At 52.5% G+C, this 13774-nt stretch overlaps 3 protein-coding genes across 3 annotated transcripts; 2 read left to right on the forward strand and 1 right to left on the reverse strand.

Annotated features, from left to right (window-relative positions):
* Positions 1 to 4131: 4131 nt before the first annotated feature.
* AB675_8229 (putative DNA-binding protein creA) lies at positions 4132 to 5280 on the forward strand (the record flags this gene model as incomplete). The annotated part of the gene is made up of 1 exon (XM_018148658.1): positions 4132 to 5280. One exon carries the CDS (start codon positions 4132 to 4134, stop codon positions 5278 to 5280), a length of 1149 nt encoding a protein of 382 aa, XP_018001328.1.
* A 3054-nt stretch (positions 5281 to 8334) lies between these two features.
* On the reverse strand, positions 8335 to 10140 carry AB675_8230 (uncharacterized protein; the record flags this gene model as incomplete). The annotated part of the gene is made up of 4 exons (XM_018148660.1): positions 8335 to 8661; positions 8688 to 9391; positions 9452 to 9589; positions 9657 to 10140. The coding sequence occupies 4 exons, from the start codon at positions 10138 to 10140 to the stop codon at positions 8335 to 8337; spliced, it is 1653 nt and encodes a 550-aa protein (XP_018001049.1).
* A 1915-nt stretch (positions 10141 to 12055) lies between these two features.
* Positions 12056 to 13087, forward strand: AB675_8231 (uncharacterized protein; the record flags this gene model as incomplete). Its single annotated transcript, XM_018148661.1, has 3 exons — positions 12056 to 12380; positions 12439 to 12913; positions 12967 to 13087. 3 exons carry the CDS (start codon positions 12056 to 12058, stop codon positions 13085 to 13087), a joined length of 921 nt encoding a protein of 306 aa, XP_018001101.1.
* Between the last annotated feature and the right edge of the window lie 687 nt (positions 13088 to 13774).

Consider the following 13774-nt stretch of genomic DNA (forward strand, 5'->3'; position numbering starts at 1 on the left):
GATGCATTCGCATCACGTCGATGCATCTCCCCGCCGCCTGTGTACTATCGGCCTGATCCAGGCAGGTGACTCCGAGAGGTTCTTCGAAGAGAGCTATAATCTGACAGGATAGTGCGCGGGCAAGTAGGCCTTGGAGGGTTTCTCCCTTCCCTACAGCTCTCACATGGCCAAGCAGCATTAGTTCATCGGCTCAACGAGGCGCCATCTCAATACTCGACAAGGATCAACTCGAGCGAAGTCACTGTGGGTCGTGTATGATAGCCTGCTCAACCTCACGGGCAGGTCTGACCTACACCGCCACTTACCTCAGCTCGTCGTTTCTCACCGTATGAGCGCTCATGCCCGAGGGAAGCTGCTTGGCTCGGGGCATCACCCGCACACCCACGTGCTCGAGACTCAGGCTAATCCCTTTCCAAGACGAAAATGTGTCGGAGCGGGATATTTGATCGATGGGGTAGTGCTAGTGAAGCAGAAAATCCCGCAAGGCGTCATCTGCTTGGCCTCGCCCGCTACGGGGCACGAGACGACGGGACACAATTGGGGAACGCCATCGTCGGAAGCACCGATCGGACCAAAACCTTCTTGCGTGCAGGCCTGCGCCGATGGAAGTCGCTCTCGTCAAGCTCGCAGTTCATGGCATGAGGGATTATGGTCTCATTCCACGCAGATGAAAAGTCAAACTCCGGCGGACGGATCCGTTTGAGCTGCCACACCTGGGCGGACGAAGAGGTGGTATGGCGACGTCGGCGACGAAACAGCGGTGACAGCCTTCTGGCGGCGTACACGTAGGGGTGGTGTTATTTCCTTATCGTGGAAACCATTGAAGATTTTTCTGGTCCGAAAACTTTTTGGTGGATCAGGTACCGGATTTGATCTCCCCGAAGCATGTGAATCTTACCTGTAGCATCGGGAGATAACCCACGAGCCCACCTTGCGGTCCGGACACCGCACTCCGAGTCCAACAAAGTGGACGGCGAGGGCGGCCCGCATTGTGATTGCGGCTGAAGTGAGTGATGTATATTTTGAATGATACCGAAGTGAAGGCGAAGTCGGAAATCCGACAGCCCTTCCGCAGGTTTTGGTTGCAGACTCGTAGCCGAGCAATATTCAGGCGTCTGCAGCCCTGCAGGGCAAATCCCATGCATGCACCGTAATCGTTGCGGCTGCCGCGTTTCTCGTATGGTGTTCGTGTGCTCTGACTCGTCACTATCTGTCAGTGGTCGAAGCAGTGACAATGTGCAGTGAGACGGTCGATGAGCAGGGCGCTCTTGACATGCGTTAGATAGCACTTCATCGCTGTGTGATATGTCGTCAGCGGAGTGAGTCTGGGCCTGGTGCTCAAAAGGGAGAAATTCCCCCACACCCAAGGAAATTGGTGTGTCGCCCACGTGCAAAGAATCAGGCAAATGTTCGGACCGCGGGACAGACTTCTGCCACAGCGCCCAGGCTTCTGGACGCCTAGAACGTTCTCAGAACACGATAGGAAGGCACCGCCCGGACGTCCCGGTCAATAATGTACCTTTAGGACGAATGCGTCAGCCGTGTCGAAACAGGTAGTGTAGCTCCGGGGAACACATCGCATCTTCGCCTGATATGGAGCAGAAGGAATGTCTCAGGGAGTCAAGGTTATCATAAGCGGGCTGCAAACATGGGGTATAGATAAGATGCGGCATACCCGAGGAACTCATGTAGCTTTCGAAGCATGCGTCCCAATCTCGGTTTCACGGTTAAAGTAGAACGGAGGCGGCAGCGGATGAATGAGTTGACTCAGCTCAGCATATACGTGGAAGTGGAAGGTACTTGTCACCCTCGGTAGGAAGCTGCGACGCGCGCTTCTGCGGAGGCGATCAATGCAGGTACGTACTGCTGCTACTGTATCATTCCGAGAAGTAGCCCAGACCGAAAAGTGCACTGTTACGGGCATGGAGACTTGCGAGAATCGCATGAGGAAGTCATCATTGCGATAGCCTGAGATTCTCTGAGACGCTTTTCCCGCTCCGGCGGTCACTGGGCTCAGGCTATTTCTTTTGCAGCACTCAGATATCAGAAGCAATCATGGATGGATGGAATTTGACGTGAGGTTGTCTGCAATCAGCACATGTCAGAAGTTGGTGCCTTGAAACGTTCTGCGATAGCGAATCACACCATCGACTTCAACCATGAGAAGGTGGTCGTTGATTTTCATCGGTTCCACAGATGAGTGAGAAATTTCATATCGTCCATTTTCACGTGCTTACAGCTCGTCCACCTTGATACGGGACTCGCCTTTCACATGTCAGCAGCGCACAATATTGTTCGCCAACCCGGTGAAGGCGACGGTATGGCCATAACATATTCGTCCCAAGGGACCGTTCTGACGTGTACATGGTACCTCGCGAAAGGGTACCTACGAATGGGCTCACGAAGTATTGCGAGACAGCGTCTTATCAATCCCCACAAAACGGAAATGCTGCTGTCAGATTAGACTGCCCCACGTTGCTCCAGCTTATACTGGAGCAGTAGGTACAACCTCTCGGTGGATGAGTCCGGACCCCCGAGACGAGACATCGCCCCCCTAGAGAGACCCAAGGAGATTGAGTAGTAAAGTTTCGGTGGCATCGCAAAATAGTGACGAGGCAAGTTCAAACGCCGATGAAACCGGCCTGATATCCTTTGGCCCGTAAGGATTTCATTGCTGGCGGCTGGCGAAACATCGCGGCGGCAAATGGTGACGTCGTGGTCATTGTGAAGGCGATATGTTGAGAGTTCAACCACCGAGCGATGACCGTGAACATACCGCTACTGAGTCTTATAGATCTGAGGACCTATTCTTGTAGCACGAGGACATCGGCATACAGTCCGACGCCAAGATGACTGGGGAGGGTTCTTGATAACAGCGTTCCATGAGAAGCTGAGATCAGGCCGAGCTGCCGGAGTTCGACCCCAGAGAAGGCGGGCTGTAAGGCGGCGTGCGTAGCATGGCATCACTCGGCAGGTCTCAATCTCTGGGAAAGCAGAAGATTTGACCGCTGGATCAAGAAAACACGTGCGTCAGTCGTGCTGTAGAAGAGGCCGAAATAACAGCGGCTTGGAGCCTTGGATGACACGTATCTGGAGGATCCGAGAAATTTTCGTTTCCCACATAAGTCGTCCCGCACACAATTTCTATGGAGTGATACTTCGGTCTCACCCAGCATTTATCCATACCTTATGGTGTCATCTCCAGTTAGGTTTTTTGGGGCAAATCTGAAGATTGAGCAAGAAATTTTCGACGCAGACAGACACGACAACACCTGGTGGTGTCATCGTGATTAATATTGTCATCAGAGTCCTCAACGGATGAAATCAGAGGGAAAAGAAAGCGCGCAACCTTGAGCTGGGTCGCTTCTTCCTTGCTCCAACAACTACTGTGGGAAGCAAAATTCCTGGGCGGCTGTCATTGCCATCAAATCCCAATATTCGCCCTTATCCGGTGCAGCAAGGCAGATCACTCCTGCTCCCCGCAAAATACCCCTGAAAGCCTCACCGAGTCACCGATCCGCAGGTCAATAAGCATTCTCCAGGCGTGCCTCCAGGCATCGGCCATCACCCATCTCGAAGGCATCAGCGTTTGCTTCTTCGCCCTTTCAGGCTCTCCCCACGCCCACCGCTTTTGCCGACACTTGGCCACATCCTTTCCGTACCCGAGACGGGCGCTCCTGGTATCAAGGTAGACTCTCGGCCCCAGTCACCTCATCGCTCTTGCCAAAATCCGGGCCACAGCCCAATCTTTCATCATCCATCCTTCAACTTCCACCATCTTCTCAGCTGTTGGGTGGCACAGTCTGGCCGCCGGCTAATCTCCCCTCGGCCCTCCCTTGCTCGGATCTCCAACCACAACTCAGCGCCCTCCCCCTTGTTGGACTGCAATCATCACCCACGCTCCAACCTTTTCCCTCGATTACTCCGTACCCCACGAAACGATAAGCGATCACTCTGTGGCACTCAGGCCGAATCAGTCGTGCCTAAGTCGCCCTGATGCAACGCTCTTCGTCAGCACACTTTACTTCTATCCTTAATCCGCCCTCTCCCGACTCTCCTTCCTCTTTTTCCCCAGATTCTCAAAAAATTACACCCACACCCCAGGAGTCACAACATCCACCCACATCAACTATGGCCGCCGTCGCCAACCCTTCGATGCCGCAGAGCATCACACCATCCACCAGTCCTTCATTAGCCAACGTCAACATGAATGGCATGAATGGTCAGGCAGATCAGCAGTCAACGCCAGACATGCCACGCCCCTACAAGTGTCCTCTGTGCGATCGAGCCTTTCACCGTCTAGAGCATCAGACAAGACATATTCGTACGCATACTGGCGAGAAGCCTCATGCCTGCACATTCCCAGGTTGCACGAAGCGCTTCAGCAGATCTGACGAATTGACTCGCCACTCGAGAATACACAACAACCCGAACTCTCGTCGCAACAACAAGGCCCATCAAGTCGCGGCCGCTGCAGTCGCTGCTGGTTTGCAGGACACTCCAAACGGCAACTATTCATCGCAAGCACAGATGATGCCGCCTCCGCACAGGACAATGGGCCCTCGATCTGCTCCCACTTCCATGGCTGGCTCGCCCAATGTCTCGCCGCCTCACTCTTTCGCTGCGGCGAACTCAAGTCACCCTTCCGACCGTGGCAACATCATGGACATAAACCTGCTGGCATCTGCCGCTTCTCAGATCGAACGAGAAGAGAACCACGTTGCACGAGTGCCTTATCAACACCAGCATCATCTTTTCAGTCACCGCAATGGGCCGAGCAATGGACGACTGCCTTCATTATCTGCCTACGCTATCTCACAGTCAATGTCTCGTAGTCACTCTCAAGAAACACACGAGGATCATCATCGAGTCAAGCGCTCGCGACCCAACTCGCCCCATTCGACTGCTCCATCTTCTCCTACATTTTCCCACGAGTCGATCTCGCCTACGCCCGATCATACCCCGCTTGCCACTCCAGGTCATTCGCCAAGGTTACGACCGCATGATAGCGACCTACAACTTCCCGGTCTCCGTCATCTTTCAATTGGGCAACACACACCACTTTTGGCACCGATGGAACCTTCTGCAGATGGCTCATATGCTCACATCGAGCCTCCGAGACACACCGGCCCATCCATCTCAGATATCGTAACTGGTGGGCAGCGAAAGTTGCCAGTGCCACAACTCCCAAAAGTCCACGAGATGCTCCATTTGCCAAGCGGACTTTCTGGCGATTCCAGTACGGCATCCTCAATCAACGGAGATCAACATCGGCCATAATCCACGCGCGATGATTGCAGGTGTATTGTTGTCAACAAGGTACAAATCACAGACGGAGTCTACTCATCCGCAAGGCAATCGGGCAGTTGATACGTGGCAACGATTATTTTTCTACTTTGTACAAGCGGTGTGCTTTTAGCGTGGAGAACAACTATAGACGGAACTGGGATCATGGCACGGGGTATATGTGCATGATACAAGGATAGACTTACGGCTCTCGCCCTTCTTGGGCCACTTCACACGATACCAGCATTTATCTGGCAGGACCAGTCGCATCGCTACCAAATGCAGCATGCAAGTATGCAGAGTTATAATTTGACACATCACTCAACCCCAACGTTGCTTCTTCTCGATTCCTCCATATTCCAGCCTGACTTCTGATTCTCAGCCATGCCCAACCTGACTCGATCAGCTCTGGACCAGGATTGTACCCCCAATTTTGACACACTTCCATTCTACTGGCTTCGAGTGCATGTTTGCTCTCTGACGCCTTATCAGCGACCTATGGCGCATTGGCGCGTATCTAGTACTAATCTACTCCATGAATCGGCGATATTCTTCCAAAGTTTGCCCAAGAACACATCATAGACGTTCGACTGCCCTCGCCAAACCCCACACTATCAGCCTGTGCTCTTCCGCCTCCATTTCCTGTTTAGTGTGGGCGGTCTTTCTACGGAAAGGAAGAAAAACCTGGAGTACTCCGTAATCTCTACGGATTATCTCATTCCAAGCCTTACCAGGCATGCACGGGACATGCAGTCAGTCCAGTCACGACTCTCGAAGGCGATGTATGCATACTCTTACGCAGTACGAGCTGATCAGCCCTGCTCCCGCCCCCCGACCCTAGGCCGTTACACGAGCTTCAACCAACCGGTTGGTTCGCAGGGGCCTAACAGGAAAATGCGGAGGCCACCCTTGTCTATCGGCTGATATGAGTGATTGTCCGCCTTGGGCGCATGCCTGCCGAAGAACTGATAGCAAACCAAACAGTTCCTTCATCCGAAGTTTCGAAACGACTGGTCAACGTCACCTTACTCAAGCGAAATTTGTTGGATGAGCTGGCGGTCTGAAGGGTTGATGTCAACCGTTGACGGCTGTAGAGTGCTGTGTATGGATTTATGGCTCTCAGGCGCCGAGACATGTGAGACGGTGTCATACCCCAATGACACGGCTATGGTGCCCCTATCAGCTTTGATCCAGGATCTACGGTGCCTTACTGTGCCGATACGCGTTCTCTCTTCATGACTTGTCCTTTGGGTCGGAAATTCCGCCAGTCTGCACAGGTGAGGTAAACATTCAAGGTTCAGACGGGGCCGATTATGCTTCGAAGACAATCATCTGCCGAGGCACGACCGATAAAGATGCGGAGGACGCCGCGGCGTCACCATTCCAGTCGCGAGATGATGTCGCAATTCCGGGGTGAGGTCTCACCACCATAACCGTGGCAATCACTTGTGCGCCCACAAAATAATAATCACATACGGTACCGAGGGCGTGACTCGGTTGTCGTCGGTTGTTCAGTGTTCACGAACCCTCGGACAGATGGCCACGAATCCGAGTAGCTTCTGCTCGCTGTCGCACATCTGACGTACCACACGCAACTTGAATACGACTCGCATTACCTAACACTCAAGTCCCCAGTGGTGCCAGTAGGATATAACCCGCCTGGAAACACAACCGAATCAGAGCTGCCATACGTGGACGGTCCGATACCAGTACTGAGCAGTCACCGCGCTAACGTATCCGCCCACATCTCTCCTACGGCTTTCGCGCCCGGATACCGCAATTCCCTCAATACATCAGAAGCAATTCCAAGGACCTTGACCACTCTTCCTTACCACCTCGGCAATCATCACCATCTCATAACATGATATCAGGCCGCTCGTGCTCAGGCTTATCGCTGAAGTCCAAACTCAGAAATGCTGTGCGCTCTCGCCCCAACCTTCCCCGTATCGCGAAACCTTACTATGCGTTCCTTTTACCCCAGATCCGCCCGACTTCCGCGGTACCTGTATGCTTGAAGTACCTCTTCCGACAGATTTTTCCCGTCATCCCCGACTCGCTTGAGACAGTGATGACATTGACGATGGTCATTGCTTGATCGAGTAGTCGCTGTTCGGTGTTGTTGGCGCGATCATGCCGGTCATGTTCGGGATGCTCAGTTCAGTGGAATGCCATGAGGGATTCGTGTCGCCGCGATATCACCGAAGAACTGGCCGATTTGGATGCGGCGATAAAGCGGCCTTGTCAACCACACCTGAAGGTTTGTCCGCGATGCGCTGAAAACCAGTTCGGGGATGATAAGGCACCAACTCTATTACCCCAGCACGCAAGACAAGCCGACTCCCCGTAAAGATCGACATGGGCACATCAGGCCGACGGGTACGTGAACTTTATCTCCTCTATCCGCGGGGAAGGCATAGTGAGGTGTTGAGTGCGGTCAATATCGTCCGAGACATGTGAGGTTCATGCAAAACGAAGGAGATGCGGTCTGTACCATTTGAGATGGTCTGAACAGGCAGCAGCTGACCATGACTCATCTGACAAGCAGTGAATACCATGTGGCAGAGTCAGTGAAGTGATATTTTCGGTAGGCTTCGGATTTTCACTTCATTGAAGAGGTATAAGTATCTGCCCTGCCCTCGAGACACTCCTTCTCCTTTCCCTCAAGTGGAAGAGACGAGATTCACATTGCCATACCTGGTGGCACTTGCTGCTCTCTGGTGAGGCGAGATTCCTCACTAATCTGCAGAAGACTATCAGAGGGAGGACCCTCGTACTGAAATCGCAGTCATCATCCTTACCGGGTCAAAGCTGGAATCGACGGTCCCATCTAGGCAGAGCTGTCAGCGACGATGAAGAAAATAGTGGAAGTGTGATCGTTTGTAAATGAAATCGTCAACAGTCCAGTTGACAGATCTGTTCAGAAATGAATGATTTTGTAAGATGCTTGAAACACACTGTCTATGGCCTAGATAATCATTTGTATGTCTTCCGACGGTCTCACGGCAGCGGTGATCCTCCTACGAAGCTTCCAGAATGGTGCTCTCGAGCTCAGGCTTCTCTCGCCATATTCTGCCTCAAACCAGGCACAATAGCCGCAGTCGCCTTGCCATCCTGCCCAATAGTGAAGTCAATCTCATCGACATTCAAACCACCATACAGCCACGCTCCAGCAGTGAACCACGTATAGCAGGCATCTTCAAAGATCGTACCCGTTGAATTCGTCTCCGAGATAGACTTGAACATCGCACGCCAACGATTGTCTGCACCCACTGGATAGATCCTCACCTCGGCATCGATAGCGTTCTGCGCATCGGAGCCAAAGAACTCTACCCACGCGTCCTTGACAGCTTTGCCACCAGTAGTCCAGGTCTCGACCTTGAGACCGGGACAGCGTCGACAACGAGCTCGAGCGCTGAGCCGCCGCTACCGTAGCGGCCGGCGTAGTTCGCCTTGGCTTGTTCTCTGCGGACGGAGTCGTAGTGCGGGACGGAGTAGCGGACGATGTAGTCCATCAGAGCGCGAAGTGCTGGATCGTCGCCTACACCTGCGACGTTGACACTGTAGCCCAGCTGGTACTCTGGAATGACTGCGACGTAGCCATTGTAGTAGCCTTGGCCGCCGGGCATGGTGAAGATTTCGACGGGACGATCGCCGGATTCAGGGCCAAGAACATTGGTGGGGGTGCGGATTGTCCAGGGCATGCCGATTGCTTCGTTCTTGCTGGTTGGGGAGAAGGAGGCGGGCTTTAGCCATGTAGCGAGGTCGGTGCTCGAGAGGAGCTCGTTGTTGAGGAGACCGCGGAGGAAGCGAGACAGGTCGTTAGGGGTGGCGTACATGCCGGCGGAGCCATTGTAAAATCCAATATCCTGAGTACCAAATTCATCGACCTCACCTGGAATCACCAGACGAGCCGGATCTGGAGTCTTCAGCCCAAGCGCGTCCAAGCCCAGAGGATTAGCGATACTGTCTTGCATGACATCGGGCAACGACTTTCCAGTGAAAGCCTCGATAGCAAAGCCAAGTATGCTGAAGCCGAAGTTCGAGTATGCTGGGGTACGCCCTGCGGGCCAGACGTAGCTGCTAACGCGTAGACCTTCAAGGAATTCTAGAGATGTCACAGTAAGTATGCTATCCCCTTACTATGGCTCATTTGCAGAATACTCACCGGCTTGGGAAGCGCATTGGCCATACTGAACCGAATTGCATATAGGGAAGCCTTCAGGCAAAACAGGATCAGCAGGCAGACCCAGTTCACCCTGAAGGAACTCGGGACGGCCTCTGAGAGAGGTGTCGAAGGCGTAGCCTACAGAGCTGTCAGCACCGATGTCTGGGGTTCTATCTTCTGAGCCATGTCTGGAGTGGGTACCCACCGTCACGCGGTGCTCCGCCTAGATGACTCGCAAGCATCCTTAGAGTGGTGTTCTCGAAATTCGGCGATCTTTCAAGCTCTGGTACCCACTTCCAGATGTAGTCATCCAGGTCCAGTCCTTCCTGAAGCAATGCAGAAAGGACCGTGAACATCTTGGTGACCGAGAAGACGCGGTAGACAGTGTCACCATCCACCTTGCTGACGCCGACAGTGGTGTTGACATTAGGAGCAGTCCAATGGTATTCGAACACCTTGTCTTCGGTCGTGGTTATTGTGACCGAGAACGATGTTGAAGACGTGTTGAACAAGAGTGAGTCGCTAGCCAGTTCGTCGAGTACGGCCGTCAATGGTGCAGGGTCGAAAGCGGGTGCGACCGTCAGGTCGGGATGTGGCAAAAGAGGGATTCCTGCTGGTGCGCAATACTCAACGGCACTCGCCAGGTGCGAGCAGCCCAGAGCTGCAGCAAGTGAGATATGCTGTCTCATCGTGTATACAGTGGTAGTAGATTAGTCTAGGCAAGTCTTCGTCGTGAATTGTCGTGTGTTGTTGATAGCGCTGGACGCAAGCTATACAACTTCATTGCATCTTTATACATGTTGTCGCTGTTCATCATGGTCGACCGAGTGACTACGAATCCTGCCGGCAGTGCATCTCGTCATCGTCTGCCTGCCACCCAGTGGGACCGTCGTTCGCAAACAGCTCTGTTAACAGCATAGCGATGCCACTGTCACGTCCGTACCTAGCCTCGTAGCAGCGGAGTCAATCTTGGGAGACGGCTCATGTGGACTAATTTAGTCGCGGAGGTGAGGACATAATGCCTCGTAGGTATCTATTTGTGAAGAACGTCAGGGCAGATAGCTAGCAACCTGCGGCCAAGCTTGCTGGGCGCCGAGTCCCTACCGCCTAGAAAACAGTTGCCAAGGGCCATCACGGTCGGATCAAGGAGTGGCTCGGCATTGATTTGCAGTAAGGTGCTTCACAAGTAGATTGAATTTGCGAGTAGCCGTGGTTACATCAGCAAGGCGCCTTACGGAACGGCCGATACAGATCGCCAAGCATTTGAACCTCACCTCAAGCAGTATATTTTGCGATTGGTCTACACTTCATCCACACGGCACAGCGGTCAACACACCTATCGACAAGCCCGTAAAGTTGGACGTTTCATCGTACAGTAGTCACGCCTGGTCACCTTTCCGCCACCTCTCCGCGCGAAAGCTGCTGTCCGGTGTTCTCGGGGTCACGCCGAGGCCCAGTGTATCGAAGCGCCTGGAGACCCGAGATTGGCATCAAAAATGTCAGGCCGACGTCTTGCACGCATGCATGAGAGATCGAATGAGTTGCGATGCTACCGCAACAGGAAGTTGGCCGTATCCCGATCAGTCTCGGCATCTTGGATGCATGCATAGACATTGCAGTCTGGTCAATACTAGACAAGATGTGCCCAGTCATCGGATCTGCCACTATTCGGGCTCTCCTGAAAGTCGAGTCCGTTGCGGAGCTTCGATGTGAACTGTCCAAAGTATTCCATTAGACTCAGGTCATTGCGACACTCCGCGATCTGGGAGTCAACAGTCTACAGCCACAGACTGAGCATTTTATCTTGCATGGTTGAAAGAGGCAGTTCGACGTGGACTCAATAGGCTCTTGCTCGACAGGCACAGCGCATCTTTTTCATGTCTCGCCGGTATGATCTGACCCGGGAATCGTTTCGGCTTGTTGAAGCCAATGCAATATTGGATCGAGACTATCTGAAATCCTGTCGGCTGTCATCTCGGATCGTTCAGTAATCTCGAATCGCTTCTGATTACAGACGATGCTTCTAACCCCAGTGGTCAATAGTCACAGCTACAAAGCCAAGCGTCGTAGATAAGTTCAAGCTGAGTCATTGCAGCCACGATGGACTATCTTTATAGCTGCTGGCATTCTGGAAAGCTAAAGAACACTGCTGCGGCCAAGGGACAGGTATGAATATAGGAACCATCGTAGATGCCTTGCATTAACGTCCACGGCTAACGGAGTTTAGAACCATAATTGAAAGTCTGCCAAGCATCTAGCACTATGGGCCAAGAGAGCTTTAGCCTGGTCAGGCATGCGGGAAGTCATGATGTTGCGGTTCGGCCTCAAAGACCGGCCGTAAACATACCAAAACACTATCCGTCCGTGTGTTGCATGCACTGTTCAACATTTGACACAATCTCTGAAGCATGACCACACGGCAGGGGTGATAATGCACTACCAGCTCGACGTATATAAGTCTCGCGCGAAGCCCAGCATGAGTGCCAGTTATTCTATCTTAGCAACACACCAAGATCCCGGAAACGAGACAGATCTTCGAAGACACCTCTCAACCCTACTCTACGATAAGTCTTCCAGCAGCACCACACCAATAAGAACATCGCAATGTCTGCCCAGGACCAACTTTATACCAATCCTACCACTGGACTCATCCACAGCTACGGAGGTGACGAAGCCAATTGCACGATCTCAGTCTGCCCCGTTGAGCTCAGCATCTACGGCTACCGACCATCTCTTCCCTTCTCTGCTGTCCTGATCGCTCTCTATTCCCTAGCCATCATCGCTCAGGGATACCTTGGCATCAAGTACAAGAAATGGGGCTTCATGGTTTCGATGATGCTCGGCTGCACTGCCGAGATCATTGGCTATGTTGGCCGCATGCTCTACAATCAGAACCCGTGGGGCGATATTGGCTTTCTCATTCAGATCAGTACGCTACCATAAACCTCCCCTGTATCTCTCAGACCGACGACTAACATACCTTCCAGTCCTCATCACCATTGGTCCCGTCTTCTTCGCTGCTGCCATCTATGTTCTTCTCTACCAAATTGTCTGCTACATCGACCGCTCTGCTTCGCGCGTCAACCCGAAGTTCTTCTATTGGGTCTTCATCCCTGCCGACATCATTAGCTTGATCCTGCAAGCCGCTGGTGGCGCCATGTCAGCTTCTGCTGAGGATGGTTCTGACTCAGGTGTCGATATTGCACTAGCGGGTCTAATCCTGCAGGTCGTCACCCTGACGTTCTTCTCCGTCTGTGTGCTCGACTACATGTGGTGCAGCAGGTCGACATGGAAGAGCACGAAGCTACCCAAGCCCTTTATCAGCTTTGCTGCGTTCCTGGCTTTGGCGACAGTTCTCATCCAGATCCGCTGTGTGTACCGAGTCTATGAGTTGAGCGAGGGGTACTCGCGTGACAGCGAGGCGCTTCGGGATGAGGCCATGTTCAATGGTCTTGAAGGAGTGTGAGTCCATTCTAACCATGTCCATGAACCAAGACTGACTTCGATGATTACAGTATGATCATTCTTGCTGCCCTGTGCCTGATCCCGGCACATCCAGGCTTCGTCTTCAAGAACAATGAGACCTTGAAGCGCGACTCTCAGGTCGAGGAGCCCAAGCTAGTGCAGGAAGCATAAGCATAGAAACGCCTGTCACGATCGAGCTATGCAAGGACATCGGCGTCTCGTCCCTCACATGTTTGGCCTGGTGGACGAAGGGTTTTCAGATCTTCAGGCGCGGTCAAGGTGGCAGAAAGCAATTGGCAAAACAGTGGCCTGATTGGATTTAGATGGAGGTAATTTGACAGACAGGGTATTGGTATGCTTGCGTTATTTGGAGGGCGTCTCATAGAAAGTTATCTGCAATAGCTTGTATATATCGACCAAATCTGTCCTCCCATCAAGTGATCTCGATTCGTCGAGTAAGAACTATCATACCTGTATTTCCCTTCAGCAGTACTGTTCCTCTCGACTGCTTTCGGCCTTGCTAGTCGACAAAGCTGCTCAGCACATCTCATATCGGGTTCGCATCAACTTTGCTGACTCCCTCGGCGCCTTGGAAGGTCTCCGTGTGGACGAGCTTCGGCCAGATTTCACAGCCCCAACCTTTCTCCAGCTTCGAGAGCCAGATAAGGGTTACTGTTACCCGCGTTTAGCGAAACCTTAAAAATTTTCATGCAGTCTTATTGGCTCCTTGGGATCCACTATGTTTTGTCACAGAAGGTAACACAATAATTTACATTATTGCAAATTATTTCAAATTATTTTAAATTATTTTAAACAGCGCTAGAACATTGAAATCGTTTTCTTCGTCAGGGTATGCGA

The sequence above is a fragment of the Cyphellophora attinorum genome (genome assembly GCF_001299255.1).
Source record: "Cyphellophora attinorum strain CBS 131958 chromosome Unknown Contig10, whole genome shotgun sequence".
Classification (NCBI taxonomy): Eukaryota; Fungi; Ascomycota; class Eurotiomycetes; order Chaetothyriales; family Cyphellophoraceae; genus Cyphellophora; species Cyphellophora attinorum.